The sequence below is a fragment of the Chelonoidis abingdonii genome, chromosome 1 (assembly GCF_003597395.2).
Source record: "Chelonoidis abingdonii isolate Lonesome George chromosome 1, CheloAbing_2.0, whole genome shotgun sequence".
NCBI classification, from domain to species: domain Eukaryota; kingdom Metazoa; phylum Chordata; order Testudines; family Testudinidae; genus Chelonoidis; species Chelonoidis abingdonii.
In genome coordinates this window covers 138,017,294-138,039,442 of record NC_133769.1, presented here as the reverse complement: position 1 = coordinate 138,039,442, position 22,149 = coordinate 138,017,294, and the positions used below count along the sequence as shown (strand labels likewise).

Genomic DNA, 22,149 nt, shown 5'->3' with positions numbered 1-22,149 from the left:
ACCAATGACTGAGGCGGTGTCAGTGCCGGTACCATCATCATTGCCGAGGGTGCATCATGCGCCGTAGTCGCAATTGGGGCCACTGATGTCTCCAGTGCCAAAGCGGACTACGTCATTGTTGTAGTGGGTGCCGAAAATGACACTGCAGGTGCTGGTGTTAATGACCGAGGCACTGGCTCCGGTGCCAATCATGGCAGAACGAAGGTCACGGACACCACTGACGCTGCACTTGAGCAGGACCCCTGATTTCACCCTGGGCTTGACAGAAAGCCTATAGAGTCCAAAAGGGCTATTGCATTGGATTTTGCCATTGAGGGGCCCACTGCATCAGGTGGGACTGCCTATGGCGCCGTGAGGAGGATCTTCTGCTCTTGCTATAGTCGGAGTAGTAGGAGTTTGACTCCGACTGAGTAGCAGGACCAGGGTGGCCCTGCTCCTCTCAAAGTAGAACGTCGAGAAATAGGTGACTGACTGTGCTCCCTGGATGGCGGTGCTGGAGTAGAAGGGTGCCAAAATTATGGGGATTGGCATGCCATCATCACCAGCTTTCCCTCTGACCGCATGAGGTGCTGGGACAGAACCTGTGGTTTTGGGACGCTATACTGTCTTGATGGCACAGATGGCACCGTGAGCCTCAGTAGGCCCTGCATCACCTCGAAAACCTCTGGGGTAGATGGGAGCAGTAGATGCTTTGATGGGTGCAGTGAGCAAGATGGGCTCTCTGCGCCAGCGATTGGGACCAATGCTAAAGGCTGCAATGTCCACAAGATGCTCCATGACAGTGCCGAGCTTCCTTGCCAGGATCTTTCTTTGGTGCCGGATCCTTCAAAAGATGGCACCATAGCGCTTTGCGCGGAAGATGACATGCTGGGAGCAGGATCCCCGATGCGTGTCCAACTGAGGTCAGAGAGCTGCCTTCATAAGAAGAATTTTGAGATGCTACTCTCTCCCCTTAATGATTCTCGGTCCCAATTCCCGACAGATTTTGCAGCAGTCTTTCTGGTGACCCTCACCCAGGCACTGTAACCAGGTCATGTGGGGGCAGAGTGACCAGATGGCTCGATTTTATGGGGACAGTCCTGATTTTTGGGTTTTTTTTTTTTGTTTTTTTTTTAAATATAGGCTCCTATTACCCCCCATTCCCTGTCCCGATTTTTCACATTTGCTGTATCGTCACCCAATGTGGGGGTCACTTTTTGGTATGTGCTTCGCACAAATCTGGCAAGTCTTAAAGCCGTGGCATGCACTGGCAACAAATGGGGGTGGGACACAAGGATGGGAAACCCCCTGTAACTGAAACTTATAAAAGAACTACTAAACTATACTAATTACTGGAAACTAACTATGTACAGTGTGTAAGGCACTGCTAATTCACTTGCTGAAGCAAGAGAAGAGCAAGAGAAAGTTCCAGCTACCATCACTGGTAGGAACTGGGGTAGTGTAGGGTTTTCAGGGCTCTATTTTGTGCACCATGAAAGGTGAGACTCCAGGGAGCACCCAGGCTGACCCTACAGTTGCTGCTAGGGGAAAAATTTTATGGCTACTGTGCACGCACACACCTGATTGGAATTCACTTGAACAAACATTCAAAGAAGAAACAAAGTACCTGCCAACATCCACCTTCAGAAAGCCTGAATACAAAGGCTTTTACCTCTGAATTGGATGAATCCACCTGTAATATTACTCCAAGATACAAGCACTATGGATAATGTGTCTTCCTAGTGTGGAAGACTGCCCCAAGGTACATCCCTAGGCAAGGCCAGGCCTAGACCAAATGGAGCCTCAGGTGAGTAGCATCTTCAGTGTCTCCCCACCTCCCATCATTTATTAATCTTTTGAATACCTTATTTTATTGCGTTTGTAGTCCATTTCACAACTTTGATGCACAATTCGCATGTGTGATTTATCCCAGTCATATAAAACAATACATTTACACTCTAGGATCTGTATTTATTCATGACATATATATGCAAATAAAAATATTCGTTTCCTCTAAGCTAATAGAAACTTTTAAATGTTAAGAATAACTGAAATGTACTAACATCAAGAAATTGAACTGTGCACCAACACTGGGTGGACCAGTATTAAATAGTGTTACAGCAGGTGCTCGAGAATCAATCACCAGAAAATTCGATGGAGAATTCAACAAAATGGGTTGCCTCAAAGTTCAGTGTCCACATCCTTGTAATATAATGTCTACACAAATGACCAATCAGAATTCCCCACCATGTGAAGATTCATTGTTGCAAATGACCTTTGCATTGCCACCAAACTGGAGAGAACTGGGGACTCAAGTGCATTCTAACAGACTCCCTAAGCATATTTAAAGAATACTATCACAGCTCCCTGAATGTCAATCCAGCAAAACATAAGTGCACACCTTCCATCTGAAACTTCATCTGGCCAAGCAAAATCCCTAGATTTCATAGGATGGTACAATTCTTGAGCACTATGAACATCCAGTGTACCTTGGGGTAGCAAATTGAATCCTGACATACATAGCATATCAAGCAGCAGAAAAAGAAAGAACTCCAGGAACTGTGTACCATAGAAACTGGCCTTGAGGACTATTGTGCCCCGGTACGGTCACGTTCAAACGATGTGCACAAAATTAATACTGAACTCCAGCAAACCTATAGGATCAACACAGGGTCTCTGAACCTGACTCCCACACTGTTGCTGTGCTATCTATCTCATAGGAATTGCACCACCATCAGTGAAGCGGAATGCCTTCAGTAAAACAAAGGCAAAAAACAGGTGGATGATCCAAGACATCCACTGCACAGATTCCACCACCTGAATCCAGAAAGATCCTTTCCTCTTAAAATCCCTTACCCAAAAATACCACTGTGGAAAGCTACAGAGTAACAAAATGGCAAGAAAAGACGGTTACTCACCTTTGTAACTGTTGTTCTTCGAGATGTGTTGCTCATATCCATTCCAATTAGGTGTGTGCGCACTGCGTGCACATTCGCCACAAGATTTTTACCCTAGCAACACTCGGTGGGTTGGCTGGGCGCCCCCGGGGGGGCGCCACCATGGCGTCGGATATATACCCCTGCCTACCCAACCGCCCCTCAGTTCCTTCTTGCCGGCTACTCCGACAGTGGGGAAGGAGGGCAGGTTTGGAATGGATATGAGCAACACATCTCGAAGAACAACGGTTACAAAGGTGTGTAACCGTCTTTTCTTCTTCGAGTGCTTGCTCATATCAATTGCAATTAGGTGATTCCCAAGCCTTACCTAGGCGGCGGGGTCGGAGTGAGATGATGCAGCCTTTGGCTCAGCAGTTTTGCATTCTGCAACATCTCTGGACTGTTGAATCAGAGCATAATGTGAAGCAAAGGTGTGGACCGAAGACCAGGTAGCTGCGCGATATATCTCCTGGATAAGTACACGAGCCAGGAAGGCAGCAGATGAAGCCTGAGCCCTGGTAGAATGCGCGATGATGTGGATTGGGAAAATATGAGCCAAATCATAACAAGTGTGAATGCACGCCATCACTCAAGATGAGATCCTCTGAGAGGAAACAGGTAGGCCTTTCATTAGGCCTGCTACCGTGACAAAGAGTTAGGGCGTTTTACGAAAGGGTTTTGTCCGCTCAATACAAAATGTGAGCGCTCTATGGACGTCCAAGGAGTGCAATTGTTGCTCCCGTCGCGTTGAGTGTGGCTTCAGGAAGAAGACCGGGAGAAAGATGTCCTGGTTAACATGAAACGCTGAAACCACTTTAGGGAGGAATGCCAGGTGTGGCCGCAACTGCAACTTGTCCCTGTGGAACACAGTGTACGGCGGATCCACCGTAAGAGCCCTAAGCTCGGAGTCTCGTCTGGCCGATGTAATGGCTATGAGGAAAGCTGTCTTCCACGACAGGTAGAGTAGCGAGCAGGTTGCTAACGGCTCGAATAGGGGAGATATAAGCCTGGTTAAAACCAGGTTGAGGTCCCAGGTCGGGGCTGGGCACGTACTTGGGAGTATAAGCGCTCCAAGCCCTTGAGGAATCTCAAAACAATAGGGTGTGACAACATGGAACGGCCATCTTCCCCTGGGTGGAAGTTAGAGATGGCTGCCAAGTGTACCTCAGAGATGATACTGCTAGGCCTTGCTGTTTGAGAGACCAGAGGTAGTCCAAAATAGAGGGAATCGAGACCTCAGTGGAGTAAGATTATACATTTCGCACCAGCAGGAGAAACGCTTCCACTTGGCCAGATATGTTGACCGGGTGGAAGGTTTCCTGCTACCCAGGAGAACTTGTCGTACTGATGCACAGCAACGTAACTCTGACTGGTTTAGCCATGCAGCAGCCATGCCGTGAGGTGAAGGGTCTGCAGGTCTGGGTGGCGAAGCCTGCCGTGGTCCTGAGTTATGAGGTCTGGGTGGAGTGGCAGGGTAATTAGGTTGGCTATCGACAGGTCGAGCAATGTGGTGTACCAGTGCTGCCTGGGCCATGCTGGAGCGATCATGATTAGGCACGCTCTGTCCCTGCAGAGTTTTAGCAGGACCTTGTGAACCAGCGGGAATGGTGGGAAGGCATAAAGCAGCTGGCTCTTCCACGGCATCAGGAAAGCATCCAAGATCGATCCCGGGGAGAGACCTTGGAAGGAGCAGAACATCTGGCATTTCCTGTTCGCGCGGGAAGCAAAGAGGTCTACATGGGGAAATCCCCACTTCTGGAAGAAAACAGAATGAATAACATCCGGGCGGATCGACCACTCGTGAGACAGGAAGGACCCTGCTGAGTGATCGCCAGAGTGTTCCGACAACCCCTGGGAGAAAGGACGCTACCAGTCTATCGAGTGGGCTATGCAAAAGTCCCAGAGTGGATGGCCTCTGTCCCTGCCTGGACAAAAGGGGGAGACTGTTGGGAGAAGCTGGAGGACCTGACGTAACAGGGGGAGTGGGATGCAAACAGTCCCAGAGTTGGATGCCTCCTGACAAAGGGGGGAGGATCGTGTCCCTCTTGCTTGTTTATGTAGTACGTGGCCGTTGTGTTGTCTGTAAACACTGAGACACAATGGCCTTGTAAATGTTGCTGGAACGCCTGGCACACCAGGTGGACTGCTCTCAGTTCTCGGACATTTATGTGTAACGCCAGCTCCTGAGATGACCAGAGGCCTTGAGTACGAAGGTGTCCAGGGTGAGCACCCCAGCTGAGAGATGATGCGTCCGTCGTCAGGGACATTGAGGGCTGGGGCAGATGGAACAGCAGCCCTGTACACATCAGGGAGGGAGTTAGCCACCAGTCTAGGGAGCCTAGGGTGCTCGGGGGAATGGTGACTATCGTTGTCTATTGGGTTCCTGCCCGGGAAGTATACCGAGTTAAGCCAAGCTTGGAGAGGATGGAGGCAGAGTCTGGCGTATTTGGTTACGAACGTGCAGACAGCCATATGACCCAGGAGACCGAGACAAGTGCGAGCCGAGGTCATTGGGAAATTCTGTAGACCTCGGATGATTGTTGCCATCACCTGAAACCGCGGCTGCGGTAAGCAGGCCCTGGCTAGACTGGAGTCCAGGATAGCTCCTGTGAAGTCTAACCTCTGCATGGGAACCAGAGTGGATTTTTCTATATCAATCATCAAGCCTAGACGTGTGAATAGGTCCTTGACGATGCCCACATGCTGGGTGACTTGTGTCTCGGAGGCCCCCCGGATAAGCCAATCGTCCCGATACGGAAAAACGTGTATCCGATGTCGGCGAAGATAGGCAGCGACTACAGCCATACACTTTGCAAATACCTTTGGGGCTGCAGAAAGGCCAAACGGCAGAACCGTAAACTGGAAGTGCTGACAGTTGGCTACGAAGTGGAGGAACCTCCTGTGTGGAGGAAAAATGGCGATGTGAAAGTACGCGTCCTTCATATCGAGGGCAGCATACCAGTCTCCAGGATCCAAAGACAGGATAATGGTCCCCAGGGATACCATGCGGAACTTCAACTTTGTCATAAACTGGTTGAGTCCTCGCAGGTCTAGGATAGGTCTGAGACCTCCCTTCGACTTGAGGATTAGGAAATAACGGGAGTAAAACCCCTTGCCCCTTCCATCCTTTGGTACCTCCACTATAGCTCCCATGGCAAGGAGCGTCTGCACCTCTTGCAAGAGAAATTGCTCGTGAGAGGGGTCCCTGAAGAGGGACAGGGTTGGAGGACGGGGCTGAAATAAATTGGAGGTGGTACCCATACTCCACCGTGCGTAGGACCCAGCGATCTGACGTTAACTGGGACCACGATGGGAGGAAGTAGGAGAGATGGTTGGAGAAGGATCCTGGCCTGTAACTGGTACGCTGCTCTCGGGCGCACCTTCAAAAGTTCATCTTTGGTCCGGCTGGTGGTTTCGAGGGACCTTGATTTTGGCCCCCTTGGGGTTCTGATTGTCGTCTACGACCACCTCTGCTGCACCGCCTGCCAAAGTCCTGTCTTTGTCTAGGCGCAGAGTATGGGCAGTGAGGCTGGGGACGGAAAGGCCTACGTTGGGTCACAGAAGTATGCATGCCGAGAGAGCGCATTATGACCCTGTTGTCCTTCAGGCTTTGCAGCCTGGAGTCAGTCTTTTCTGAGAACAGACCTTTACCATCAAATGGCAAGTCCTGAATGGTATACTGCAGCTCCGGTGGGAGGCTTGAAACCTGAAGCCATGAGATGCACCTCATGGCAACACCCGAGGCCAGAGTCCTGGCTGCTCAGTCGGCTGCATCCAACGAGGCCTGAAGGGAAGTTCTGGCCATCTTTTTCCCTTCCTCCAAGAGGGCAGCGAATTCTTGGCGGGAGTCTTGAGGGAGTAGCTCCGTAAACTTACCCACCGCCGCCCAGGTGTTATAATTATAGCGGCTAAGCAGGGCTTGTTGATTTGCTATCTGGAGCTGTAGGGCACCTGCTGAGCACACTTTGCAGCCGAGTAAATCCATTCGCCTAGCCTCCTTCGATGTCGGGGCTGGTGCCTGCTGGCCATGGCGTTCTCTCTCATTAACAGACTGGACAACTTGTGAGCAGGGAGGAGGATGGACATAAAAGTACTCGTACCCTTTAGAGGGCACCATGTATTTACGCTCGACTCCCCTGGCCGCAGGAGGGATAGAGGCTGGAGACTGCCATATAGTATCGGCATTGGCCTGGGATGGTCCGAATAAACGGTAGGGCCACTCTAGTGGGGGCATCCGCCGATAGAATGTCCACTACCAGGTCCTCTACCTCCGGACCTCCTCCACCTGGAGGTTCATATTGAGTGCTACCCTCCTTAGGAGGTCCTGATGGGCTCTCAGGTCGATTGGAGGAGGGCCCGAGGAGGATGTTCCTGCCACCCCTCATCTGGAGAAGAGGAAGAGGAGATGCTGGCGACGAGCGGGTCCTGTGTGGCCTGTTGCTCTTGGGTGACCTCCTGCTCCAGTGGAACCTGGGAGTCCGGTGGGTGAACTGGGGCTTCCTCCGTAGCAGTCGGAGGGGGACGGCTAACCGTCGCCTCTGGCACTCGGTGCTCTGATGAGACAGAGCGGGACGGAACTACTGGTACGCCTTGGGCCTGGTGGTACGCCCAAGGTGTCCAGAAAGACCACTGATGGGGTCCTTGGTCCTGGGCCTGGGTCTCTTGGAAGACTCTGGTGGCACATCAGAATCGCGGTCCTGAGCATAAGAGCTGTCCGCGTGGGACGACACTGATGCGTGTCTGGATGGTGAACACACGACGCGGCCGTGCAAAGACGGCCGGTTGGACGACACGGATGCAATGCGATGCCGAGGGCTGAGAGCCTGGCGAGAAGTCTTTAGGGACCTTGCTCTGAACTGGCCTAGGCTTGGAAGCAACCGTACGGAACCGAAGATCGATCATGCGACGAGCGATGCTGGAGGTCGACCGATGACTCAAGCTTGACGTCGGGACACAGGTAGTTCACGGTGCTGCTGGTAGCGGGCCTGGAGCAGGGTGCACGGAGGAGAGTGGCAGACAGGATACTGAACGGTGCCGCATCGACCGGGTTGACAGAGAGCAGAAAACGGGGCCGCTGCGAGCGGGTTCGGGAGCGGAGCGCCACCGGACCTAGAAGGTCTAGGACCTGGAGCAAACGTGCCACCGGCTTCACCAGAGATCTAATAAGGCAGGCTGCCGGAAGAGCATACCCGCACCGGCGGTGCCGGGGGTTGAGACAGTGTCGACTTTGTCATGACAATCAGATCCCTCACCGTTGAGAATATCTCCGGTGTGGATGGAATAGTAAGCTCAACCACGGCTCGCGCCGGGGAGCAGACAGGCACTGGACTCGATGGCCCTTGTGGGACTGGAATCGACGGTGCCGACGTCATTGGTGCCGCGGCAGGTGTCGGTGCCAGGCGATCCGACTTAGACGAGCTCTCTGGCTGTGGTGCAGGTGGCACGGAAGCAGCAGGAGTCTTAGGCTCTCTCAACCTCAGGGAGAGGGAGCGGTGCCAAGTCGACTTCGGTGCTAGCGACAGCCGGTGCCGAGAGGCCTTGGCAGTACCGGCGTGGTCCGGTGCTGAGGAGGCGCTTCTGCTCACCGATTGACCAGCGCTCGGTGCCGAAGGCGGAGGGGTAAGAGCCGCCTCCAGGAAGAGCTGTTTTAGCCGAAAGTCCCGCTCCTTTTTTGTTCTCAGCTTAAAAGCCTTGCATATGAGACATTTATCTGCCAGGTGAGATTCCCCGAGGCATTTAAGACAGGAGTCGTGTGGCTCTCCTGTCAGCATCAGCTTGTGACAGGCCGAGCACGGTTTGAAACCCGGTGAACCGGACATAGGCCCTGGCATCAGGTGCGGGGAAGGGGCTAATCCCCAAACCCCTCTTAACTATAAGACTAACTATGAACGATAAAAACTAACTATAACTATGAACTATATACACAAAAATAACTAGACAACTATGAGTAGCTAAGGAGGCAGAGGTCAGTAAAACTGCATTCCACTGTTCCAACGACCGACACGGGCGGTAAGAAGGAACTGAGGGGCGGTTGGGTCAGCAGGGGTATATATCCGATGCCATAGCGGTGCCAATCCAGGAAGTGCCCAGCTGACCCACCAAGTGTTGCTGGGTAAAAATCTTCCGGCGAACGCGCACGCGGCGCACACACACTTAATTGGAATCAATATGAGCAAGCACTCAAAGAAGAAATGCCGATGATCCTAGAGAAACTAGTTTCTTCAGAACAATAACCCCTCAGATAAAAATACTGGTACACTCTAAATCAAGCAAGAGCTGGGGTGGCAAAAGACTGGTGACAATATGACGAAGTAGAAGCTGAAGAATGATGATGCCAAATGGGAATGTGGAGAGCTTAGACTAGTGATATTCAGACGTCAGTGGTTCAGGAGCCAACTTAGCCATCAATATTACCCGAAAGAGTGACAGTTGTGTGAATGCATTGTTTCATTTACTGTATACTATACATTATTCTTACAATACAATGACCAAATATTCTACAATTGGTTAATAACACAGTATAAAAGCATCCTGACTGGTTAATAATTAAATCACACGATGTTTTAATATCATGTGCTGCAAAGAGCTACAGGAGACACATTAAAGAGCCACTTGCAGCTCCCAAGCCTCAGTCTGAGTTTCACTGGCCTAGACAATCACTTGAACACTGATTGATGCACTGCCCCGGCCAACATCTGATACCCACGAGGAACTATGCAAGGTAAAATAAGAACACAAGCTCTTGACCGAAGTTTTGGAGAGACAAACTACAAAGATAACATCCTCTTTGTCAATGGAAAGTTTTAACAAATAAAAATTAAACAGCGATCATGAACTAATATTAAAGGGACCAAAAAACAAACAGTATCAACCATGAACCAAGTTTTTAGATTTATCTACCACAAGATTTCCTCCTCCAACACAAATACTTCTAACCTATCCCTCTATCCTTCTGAATCTCTTGTCTCAGATACAGAAGAGGCAAAGATGTAGTTATGACAGGGGTCCTGGCTTATCTCCTGTGCAGTCAGAGTTTCTCCCCAAAAGGTAAAAATCTCATCCATTCCACACTGTTACACATATAGAATTAAGGTACTCAAAAAACTCTGAAGAAAGAACTAAAACTAAAATTTACAAAACCACCTAAATGATTAGGCACCCAAGTCCCATTCACCTTCAGTGGAACTTGGGCATCTAAATCACCTACTTGTTTTTGAAAACTGTATCCTACAGCTTCATTCTTCTCATATGTCCTATAAAAATAGCAAAGACCCAAAGGCCTGGCTCCTTTGTCCTTTCTGTTTTGTGAATCTTTGGCCTGGAAAGCAAAGCTGAAAGATGTGACCTGCTTCCTCCACTCATTCCCCACCATTTACCAAGATAACAGTACAAATCTCATAAGCTGGTAAACTGGAGGAGAAGAGGAGGGTGTTTTGGTACAGGCAACATTATTATTTTACGGTTGTCCGAGAGAGACAAACCACATACATCCACAATTCTGTATATTAGTTGTTGCTTTACAAAGTAAGGTTAGCCCACAATGGAGCTAGAAGATATCGAAGTTGGTGGTAACATTTACAGATTATAAACCTCCCTAAATCACATTAGCACACTTCTGTACCACATAATTTTGAGTTTACATTCTGTTTCAAACTTGTGTAAATGAGTAGGCTGGATCTAAGCCATCCACTGAGACTTTGGTATGGATTTTTGTAATTTATCAAAATTAGATATCAGAGCGCAGGATTCTTTGATTATTGTTATACTCTGTGATACACTGCATTTATTATGTACTTTTGCCTATGTCTCCGGCACTCTCTAGCTCAGGGGTCGGCAACTTTTCAGAAGCGGTGTGCCGAGTCTTCATTTATTCACTCTAATTTAAGGTTTCGCATGACAGTAATGCATGTTAATGTTTTAGAAGGTCTCTTTCTATAAGTCTATAATATATAACTAAACTATTGTTGTATGTAAAGTAAAAGGTTTTTAAAATGTTTAAGAAGCTTCATTTAAAATTAAATTAAAATGCAGAGCCCCCAGACCCGTGGCCAGGACCCGGGCAGTCTGAGTGCCACTGAAATTCAGCTCATGTGCCGCCTTCGGCACGTGTGCCATAGGTTGCCTACCCCTGCTCTAGCTAATCCAACTCCACAGGGACTGCTGACATGAACATCTCTGAACAACTACATTCACTTACTCTTCCCACCATTTTTAAAATCACATTGCTAGAGAACAGTTTCCTTCTTTCAGCTGAAAATGTGGCATTTTCCCCTAAATTATAGTGTTCTAAGGTTAGATCAAGCAATATTCAGCACTGTATCCATGTCAAGTTTAAGGTCTATAACTTGTAACTTTACAATGGTGCTATCTAGTTTTGTAAAGGAAAGATACTTCGGCTTTCTGAAGAGACAGGTAGCAATTGCTTCTGGGCCCTAGAATATCATTAACTATCAGACTTATAAAAATTTCCTAAAATACTTTTTGTATAAATGTCACTTTAAAGCTTCCAAATTTTTTTCCTGTAATTTACAACTCCGCAGAATAGGACTTAAGTTAGAGAAGAACTCTAGGATTACAAGAGAACGGATACAAAAATAGCCACAAGAAAAAATGTTTAACTGATTTTTGTAATCTTTTCTTTGGGAAGTTCTCAGCACCTTTCTATTGTTTGAAACAGACCTTTGATATCCATCAGGAAGAACACACTCAGACAAGGGAAGAGCCTTTTCTCTGTCTTACAAAATTCCACTCAGCTTTTGAACAGTTAAAAATCATCCATTTCTCAAGAAAATTTTGGAGCATTCCGAAACAGTTCCTCAACACAAGAACCTTCTAAAAGCGAGTCTCATGCTGCTGCAAGAAAGCAATCATTACTTTACTGGGAATATCTGGGAGGTGCCAGAGAGCTGTTGCATAGGTAGGAAGGAGAAGAGACAGGCCCACATGCTGAAGAGAAGAACTGTGATTGTTTACCAGTACCTGCAGGAAATGCTGCCCAAGGAATAGCAGGAGAAATAGTTTGTGTTTCACCATCTTCACCGTCAAAGGTCACTGCTGCCTAGAAATACGGAAAATACTGTTTTGTTAGACTTCTAAAAACTTTTGCGCAGATTTTCCAGGAGGCATTTTCTAATGATCACATTCATCACAAGCTATCAAGCATTTCAAATATATTCCTTTAACACTGACCTAAACTTTTTTTTAAACTGTTTTTGTCCAACTGTAAGGAGCATGCACCACACACAAAAAAACCTACAGAAATCATTTCAGTGCATCACTAGTCTGTAAAGCACTTAAGCACTTGCTTAGGATTGGCTGCTTAGTCGGGGCTAAAATGCACAAGTACACTTAGGAAAAAGCCTTCAATAAACTGGATATGAAATACAGATATGATCACAGGCACAACTATGAAAACACACTGTAACATCTTTGATTTAACTTCACAATTGTTAAACTGAATATAAAACAACTTTTACGCGATGTGCGAGGAGTGTGTTATACTTATTACTTGACCAAACAAAAAAAAAAAAAAAAAAAAAAACACACCACACACACACACAAACACCTCTGCTCAGCACCAGCTAAATATTAAAACCTAAGCCAAAGTTTTTACAATTTAATGCCGAATGTGAGGTACCTAATACACAGACACTTAGTTAAGCGGCCTGATTTCCAAAGACGATGACCATACCTAATTTATGTTCTATCTAGAGAGAAAAATAAATTTTGCTTGATTATTAAATGTATTGGTAGGTAAATTGTGCTTTAACGTTGACAACTAGGCACAACTTTCAAGCTAACATCTGTACAATTACTAATCATAAAATAAGGCAGGGGTCAGCACCCTTTCAGAAGATGTGTGCTGAGTCTTCATTTATTCACTCAAATTTAAGGTTTCACGTGCCGGTAATACATTTTAATGTTTTTAGAAGATCTCTTTCTATAAGTCTATAATATATAACTAAACTAGTGTTGTATGTAAAGTAAATAAGGTTTTTAAAATGTTTAAGAAACTCATTTAAAATTAAATTAAAATGCAGAGCCCTCCGGACCGGTGGCCAGGACCCAGGCAGCGTGAGTGTCACTGAAAATCAGATCGCGTGCTGCCTTCGGCAAGCGTGCCATAGGTTGCCTACCCCTGAAATAAAGCATGCCCCTCCAAATGATAGAATTTTAAAAAGTTTCTAAAGCTAACCGTTTAAAGTCAGCAATATGACATACCTCAAAGCCTCCAAAATCATCGTCATCCATTTTCCAGTTGGCACCTACAAGACAGTATAAAATAATATTGATAAAAATTTAAGTTCTTGGCAGTCTGTTGTATCCCAAAGGTGGGAAGCTTTTGCTACACAGAATACATTTTCAAGCAGCCTTCAAAGATAGCCTCAAGTACAACACATTACAGTTGCCAAGCCTCAAGGAGACAAAGATATAGATAACCACAGCAGACTCTGCATCTGAAAGCAATGAGTGATATCAGACAAGCAGACCTACTCAACCAAGAGAAATTACAGTCTTTTGCTAGTTCATCCAAATTATCTTCTCAATCCCAGTATTATCAATGAATTTTCATCCAACTGAGCATAAGCCTATTAAGGACTATTATGAATGCTCACCTCCATAAGATATTTGAAAAAGCCAGGAAACATGTCTACCCAGGTCAGATGAACTGGAGACATAGCTCCCTCACCGCACTGTAGCCAACAGTGCTTCAAAATCTCTCTAGACCTTCCTATATGTTGATTAAGAAGAATTACAAGATTGAGTCATGTGGGGACTCAACAGTGGAGTTCCCCTGGTGAGGAAGAGCAATACTGTTCAAAATCTCTTCAGTAAAAGTAGCCATTTTAAAAGTGATTCTGTCTACCAACAGACATAGCAGTGAAGCACACCACATGCCATAATCAATGGTGTTAAAGGCTGCCGAATTACCTAGTCTCTTGGACATCACTAAATGACTTGATCACCTATAGTAACAAATGTTTCTATATCATATCTTTATTTGACATTTGAGTGGTTGGATTTATAACAGACCACTATATTATTTCTGATCTAAATAAAATAAAATGGTTCCTTGTTACTGTAAAACTAGGATCTGTTCAACTTTTTCATTTAAAAAAAAAAAAGCTAGGATTTTGTTTGTTTTACTTTCCAGTAGAACTTTCTAGCAGAATTAAAATTTTCTGTATTTCTTCATCTGCCATATATTCTGAAGTTATGTTCATCTGCCAGGAATGGAAAAAATATTTTTACATTTTAAGTTTCTTTTCCAAATTGGCACTGTGGCTCAATTCAATAATATTTCCTGCTTTTGACATCTCTTAGCTGTCTGGCAACATCAGCACAAACTCCAACTCAGAACAGGACTGCGGTGAATTTCTGGAAGTCTCTCTGTCACCACAAAGGTTCTTCCCTAGGTTTCATGGCAGGCCTTGATTTAGATTTTCAAAACTGATCAGCATTTTTGAGTTGCAGCCATGATTTCTGTGGCATTTTGATATATTTTTAGCTAAAACTGTCTTGTTTCTTTTGAAACACGTGGAGCAAGTTACTCAGCTAATGAAGGTAAATCAAGCTATGTATGGTTGCTCCTAAAGAATACAGCTAAACCAGTAATATATCCCCAAAGTTCCTCCTGATATTTGACTCAGGGAAAGGATGACCCAACAAATCTCAATAAATATGAGAAAAAGGTAAGAAATTTATAAAATTTATTATTTTCCAGTCAAACTAAATGGTTGGCTGCAAAGATTTCAGTAACATATGGGCAGAAATAAAAAGATGCAGGTGGTTTGCAAGAAATCCTAATGAATCAGATTATAAAAGAGCAATTTCTCCAAAGTTAGAGGCCGAGAAGCGTCGATCTGCTGCTGAAAATTGTCTCTTCCAGGGCTTACCAAATTTACTATTAATGAATTATTATTGATAAAGTTAAATTGAATCAGCATTGTTATGCCTAATAAGAAATTAATTCAATTAAACAAAAATGTTGCCCAATTTCCACATAAGCCTGAAAAAGACAAATCAAATTCTCAAGGTTCGCACAGCTTTTTGCAGTAAAGATGCCAGATGGATATTTTTCGCAGCACAGATGCCAGGTCTATGAATCCAGCCTTTAGTGACCAAACACTAATCCTTCATTCATGCCTGCACACTCAATTAACATTTATAGCTTAAACATACTGCATCAAAATAAAACAGCATTTTTAAGTAAATTGTGATAAAGAGTTGTTTTCTTGCCACAGAAATGATATATATAGAAAATATGTAGACAGGAACCCATTACTGAAGAAAAGGGAATCAAAATAAGTCATATGACAAAACACTTATCACTGCACATCATTAGCATGTATTCAAAAATCAAGGATGGCTATCCAGCTACATAAAGCATTCAAAAATATATTTCAGAAACTTAACGATAGTTTGAACTTCTTTTCAAACTAAGTTAATATTATAGGGCCTGATTCAATGCTCATTAAAGTTAATGTGAGTCTTTCGACTGACTATAGGCTTTGGAACAGGCCCATATAGAACATTTCAAAGAAAATAGAAGTCAATATGTTGATGTAATTTTTTAAATTATAAAATAAAGTTACATTAAAGAGCAATAAAGATACTGATAATTAAACTATAACTTTATAAAATACACACACACACAATATAAACCTAGCAATCAAATTATTTTCAGTTTAAGTGTAGTACCTATATGAACCTATTTACTCCACAAATGAAATTATTTTACTTTCATATACTTTTAAACTCACTCTTTAGTCACTGGATAGCATTTGTTGTAAGCCTTATTGAAATAACAGCTGTACATTTTTTAGTTTACCTATTTGATGCATATATACCTAACAGAGGCGCAAGAATAATTTAGTGATTTCTACAAAGGATAGTGAGGATTCTCATGCTTTCTTAAGCTACTAACATTTGAAGCTGGGAGTGTGAAGCAGAAGCAGCTGAAGCAGACACTGTCATGACTCACAGATCTCAAGCCTCAGCCTGTAAGGTTCATGGGAACAGTCACACAACAACCCTCCACCTAGCAGGCAGCTGACCATGGCTTACCTGAGACCCAAAAAGCCCAGCACCAGTAACAGGTGCACCATATGGTCCAATTGGCACAGTCCCACTGGTCCTACTTAAGCCAGCTGCAGCAACAGGAAGCTCTCCAAACAGCTGGACTCCACCTTGCTCTGGACTGGATGCCTTGTGCTTCCTGCTCATGCAGCCCACTACCTGGCTCCTGCTTCCCTGGTTTGATTTCTTGGCATGTCATCCTGCTATCTGATTTGCAGTTCCCAATCTCTAGTTTGTCTTCTGCCTCTGAGCTCCCGCCCGGTATCCTGGCCCAGTCGACACGACTCGTCTCACGACTGTGGATGCTGACTCCAACTACTAGGTCTGGTCGTCCATGACCTGGGCATTACAGACGTATTTGCTCTAGCTCTGATCAAGCTACACACTAAAAACAGCAGTATAGTTATGATAGCACAAGCAGCAGCCATCATAACACAGGTGGTGGCACACAGTAGCTACCCTAAGTACACATCTTTGGGGTACGGGTAAGTTTGTACTTGGCAGCTACACTACTATTTTTAGTATGGTAGTGCAATGACAGCTAGTGGAAGCATATCTACTCAAGCTGGGAATCACACCTCCAGCTCCAAGTGTAGATGTAGCCATAGTGTGGACCACATCTTATTAAAAACCTTGTGGACAACCCTCCTCTCTCATTCGCAATTACACAGTCCACCATGCCTACACATTCACAACCCCATAGCACCAGTGTGCCATCTACAGTAATTGCTTATGTGAAAAAGTAACAGCAAAGCATGCAATGTGGTTTATCAGTCTAATATGATGCATCAACTAGAAATAAGGAACTCCAGCACCATTTGGCCTGTGGTTCCAAAAACGAACTAAGTGTGCTTCATGGACCACTGGCAGTCTATGGACTACAGTTTGAGAATCTGAATTAAGCAGTTTATTCACCAAAACTAGAAAGGGAATTTTTATTCCACTCTACTCAGCATTGGTTAGATCTCAGTTGGAGAACTGAACTCACTCAGTTTCGAGCACAGGATTTTAAACAAGGCAGACAAATTGGAACAAGTTCAGAGACAGAAAAAGGAACTAAAACAGGTTTGGAAGAGAAACTAAAGTTTAAATTGGACACGTCCATTTCTCTAAAGAAAAGAAAACTAAGAAGAAACATGATAACTGACTAAATTATGTAAAAGGATTTTCGTTCATCATAAAGGACAGAACAAGCAGTAATCAGCATAAACTCCAGTACGAAAAAGGCATGTTTAATATTAGGAAGAATTTTAGAACAATAGGCGATATAGCAAACTATCATGAGAAGATGTACAAGCACCATCGCTGAAGATATTCAAAGCTTAACTAGGCATCCACCTTTCAAGAACTGAAATCAAGCCTGCTGCCAGTGAAAAATACTTTCAAACCTAAACAATTCTACATATATTTAGTTTTAAAAAGGTTTGAATACATCTTTCCACAATTACTTAACATGAAAAAAGTAACCCAATATAACATGATTTCAAACTCCCAAACGATTTATATTTCGATAATGTGGAAGACCTTGTGCAGCATATATGTATATTATCATTAATCTCATCCTTTACATTGAACCAGCAATATTCTCCAGCTTTGGTTTTATTTTTTCTTAAACATGTATTCTAAAGGGCTCATAAAGCTCTTCTCTCTTTACAACAAGAACATTATTTGTGGCTTCTTAGACAGAAGTAGTAATTAAATGCTTACAATCTTCAAAGAGTAACGAGGAGATTTGTCTCACCTTAACTACATATGGACTATATAGTATATCTGTTACTCGATAATAATTGTAAGCAGAACTGGACAAGTAGTTGACCTCAGATTATAGATTCATAAAAATACAGAAATTATGGATTGAAAAGATCTCTCATCTCATTTAGTCCAAGCCAATTACAAAATATGATTGCTCTCTAAACAATAACTTATTACAGGGCTTGGGAAGTCCACACCCCCAACATCTCAATGTCAAGCAGGAAAATTTCCCAGATTGTGGGGCTCGAAGCCATCAATTTCTAAGGCCTTCATTATAAAAAAAATATGTTTCTATCTCTTACGATTCAGAATATAGCCTTCCAGTGTACACCACCTGTAAACCAAGGCAGTGGTGCCTTCCTGTGTCTTCAGACAGTTAGTTTAGTGTTTTTGTAGATGCATATAGCTTTGCTAAACAGCATGAAATTAGTAAGAGTCTGGTCACCTTTAACAAAGCTATTCAGAACTTTGTGAGCATACGGACAGTGACGATAGTCTGTCAATTTTACATTGAAGACCTGCCTCAAAAAAGAGGAACTATAAGCTAGCTGTTCAGAGAAAAAAAAAGATTAAAAAAAAAGAAGGGTGGAGGAGGCACAGAGTAATGGAGTCTCTTTCCCACTGCAACCACCAGGAGACCATAAAGGGGAAAGAGAGAAAGTGCCTTCTTCCTTCCAGCAGTTTGGGAGCACGGGGTGGAAATTCAGATTTTTCAGATTCATTTTAGCTAGAACATGGAATCCCTATCCTAGCAAGGTTCAGGGTGAAATCCCTACTAGAAAGCTCAGTACCCTGTACTTTTCCAGCAGTTCAGAATGTCAGGGCAACTGAACTTCTGATCTGGTGTTGCCCCAATCTTGTTTTAGGGGTCTCTTCAGCCATTTTTAATCTTACCTCTGGCTAGTAGATGTTTACTACATTTTTTTTCAAGCCCTGCTTATTAGCTGACAGATTTAAAAGCAGTTACTGTAAGTTTTCTGCAGTAAGACATATTTTACAACCATTTTTTGTCAGAGACATATAGCACATGCTTTATAGCCAACTTGTTCTATCAATTCTAGCAAGCAACTACCTTAGTGTGGAATTGTGTGCCCTCTAAGAGAAGCACAACTTATACAGTGTATTGCTGTGTTTGTTTTGTCAGAACTGTATGTGTTGATCTGGCTGTGGGTGGGACTGCCATATTTGTATTTCTGGCAAATACAGTAGTGGTTAGCCCCTACCTATGACAACGTATGCGTTTCTACTTGTGTGTTTTTGCTTACTAAATGACTCATTCCATCTGTTCAATCTAGGATGGAATTCTTAGCTGTTTCTTTACCGGACATAACATAGACCGCATTATTTAAAGAATAAATCTTTGGCTGAAACTGCAGGCTCCAAAAAGCCTACCCTAAATACGGTATGAGCAAGCAAAAATAATCATCTATTTATGCCACTACCTATGTGGTGCTGATATCTTTCTGGTAAATTTCAATGTCATGCATCCCTGATCACCTCACCTGTACTGTGGCCCTCAAATCCATTAATTCAGACTACTTTTAACACACCACATCTCTGAGCAACCATGACAATTGCAATGTTAATACAAAAAAGTTTCCTTTCCACTCTCAAATGTGGAATTTTCTTCCAGAAATACACTCAATTTGAGGATAGACAATATTCTGTCCTAGACTGAGAAGTTACTGAACATTATAAAATGTCATGCTATTTTCTGAAATAATTTAAAAATATTTCTAGTTTATATTCAGGAAAAATTGTATTGAGTTACTACACGATATGTACATCTATTGCTATTACATAATTACACACACACACACACACACGCATTGATTTACTCCTATTATGTCAGATAAGAATATACGTTCTACTGTCTCGTACCAAACAACTGCCTATAGAATCAAAATCGTGCTTTAAGGCAGTGGTCTCCAAACTTTTTTGATCACGCACCCCTATCAGTAAAATAATTTTGAGCACACATCCCCTGCTGTGCCGGGGCTACCATTTTGGAAGACAAACTAAACGAAATGAAGCTACTCAGACTCCCGCCTGACAAAGCAAAAATAAAATAAATAAAAAGTGCTCGTCCTGCTGCACACCCCAAAGGATCCTCTTGCACACCCCACTTTGGAGACCACTGCTTTAAGGAAGCAGCTCTGGTGTCAAATCAAAATATAAGTAACAATTATTAAAAAAGTTAAGAAAAATGGAAAAATGACGAACTAAATAAAAATATTTGGAGCCAATGACACAAAGATGGGAGAGGTACTGTCAATACAGAGAAGGACCGGGATGATATACAGGAAGATCTGGATGACCTTGTAAACTGGAGTAATAGTAATAGAATGAAATTTAATAGTGAGAAGCACAAGACCATGTATTTAGGAATTAACAACAAGAATTTTTGTTATAAGCCATGGACTGATCAATTAGAAGTAACAGAGAAGAAGCACCTTGGAGTATTGGTTGACCACAGGATGACTATGAGCCACCAATGTGATAAGGCTGTGAAAAAAATGAATGCTGTCTTGGGATGCATTAGGAGAGGTATTTCCAGTAGAGATAAGGAGGTGTTAGTACCATTATACAAGGCACTGGAGAGACCTCATCTGGAATACTGTGTGCAGTTCTGGTCTCCCATGTTTAAGAAGGATGTATTCAAATTGGAACAGGTACAGCGAAGGGCTACCAGGATGGTCTGAGGAATGGAAAATCTGTCTTATGAAAGGAGACTCAAAGCTCCTTAGCTTGTTTAGCCTAACTAAAAGAAGGCTGAGGGAAGATATGATTGCTCTTTATAAATATATCAGAGGAATAAATACCAGGGAGGGAGAGCTCAGTACCAATGTAGACTGAAGAACAAATGGATATAAACTGGCCATCAGGAAGTTTAGACTTGAAATTAGATGAAGGTTTCTAACCATAAGAGGAGTGAATTTCTGGAACAGACTTCCAAGGGGAGCAGTGGGGGCAAAAGACATATCTGGCTTCAAGACTAAGCTTGATAAATTTATGGAGGGAATGGTATGATGGGATAATCAAAGATCAATGAATTGCCAGAATTAGACTATTAGCAGTAAATATACCCAATGGCCTATGATGAGATGTTAGATGGGGTGGGATCTGAGTTACTACAGAGAATTCTTTAATGGGTGTCTGGCTGGTGAGTCTCGCTCACATCCTCAGGGTTTAGCTGATCACCATATTTGGGGTCAGGAAGGACTTTTCCTCCAGGGCAGATTGGCAAAGTTCCTGGGGTTTTTTTTGCCTTCCTCTGCAGCGTGGGACATGGGTCATTTGCTGGAGGATTCTCTGCACCTTGAAGTCTTTAAACCATGATTTGAGGACTTCAATGGCTCAGCCCTACATTAAGGGTTTGTTACAGGAACGGGTTGGTGAGATTCTGCGCCCTGCGTCGTGCAGGAGGTCACACCAGACGATTATATTGGTCCCTTCTGATTTTAAAGTCTATGACTCTGACTTGTACTTTTGTGAAGTTTCACTTTTATGTTAATGCCTATCTGCACTAGCTCCTTTTTTGGCACCTAAGTTCTTGGGTTAGATTTTTTCATACTACAAGAAATTACTTATGTACTGTGACTGGAGTTTTGAGATGTGTTGTCCATGTGCATATTTCACTAATGATGCACATACATCTCATGTGCCAGAGATCAGTCTTTTGGCATGAATGTGCGATTCAGTCCTTGTTCTCTACACTAAGGCCATATATGGTGTGCTTTCCCCTACCACCATTCAGTTCCCACTCACTGTAAAATCCCAAGTTAAAGATTCCAAAATAGAGGCAATGTAAAGATGGATCATGGAATATAAGTATGGACAACACATCCTGAACTCCAGTGACTGTATAAAAACTTCTCTCTCTCTCCTTCAAGTGCTTGTCCATATGCACAAATTCCACTAATGGTGACTCCCAAGGAGTGGTCCAGTTAAGGAGGCGGGAGCTCAGAGCATGTTGGTAAATCACGACTGAAGAACTGCTTTACCAAGTGCACGTACATACTGATCCCTAGGTAACTACTTTGCAAATGTCAGACACTGGTACATTTCACAGAAATGTTGAAATGGCTTGAGCTCTGGTGGAATGAACTTTAAGTGTGATCAGGAGATCTATACTAACTATTTCATGGAAGGTTCCAACAGTCAGAAATCCAATTTAATGTAGTCTTTGAGATGATATGGCAAAGCTTTTCTTCATTCGCTCCACAACAGAGACAAAAAACACTCTTGGTGATGTTCTAAAAGGTTTTGTTCTGTTTAAGTAATAAGATGATGATGATGATGGATGATGATGATGATCTGTCACTACTTTGAAAAGAAATTTCAAGTGTCTTTTCATGGACATCTTGTCTGGATATAACACAGTGTACAGTGGGACAACCAC

General features: G+C 43.8%; 1 protein-coding gene across 4 annotated transcripts in view; it reads right to left on the bottom strand.

Moving 5' to 3' along the window:
- The window catches only part of CCDC91 (coiled-coil domain containing 91), a 364,298-nt gene that overhangs the window by 296,266 nt on the left and 45,883 nt on the right, over positions 1–22,149 (bottom strand). For all 4 annotated transcript variants that reach the window (XM_032772233.2, XM_032772230.2, XM_032772231.2 and 1 more), the window contains exons 2-3: positions 13,137–13,180; positions 11,895–11,973 (exon numbers count right to left, since the gene is read on the bottom strand). In XM_032772233.2, coding sequence (XP_032628124.1) covers positions 11,895–11,973; positions 13,137–13,166 — 109 coding nt within the window. In that variant the 5' untranslated portion in view covers positions 13,167–13,180. The remainder of the gene's footprint in view (positions 1–11,894; positions 11,974–13,136; positions 13,181–22,149) is intronic.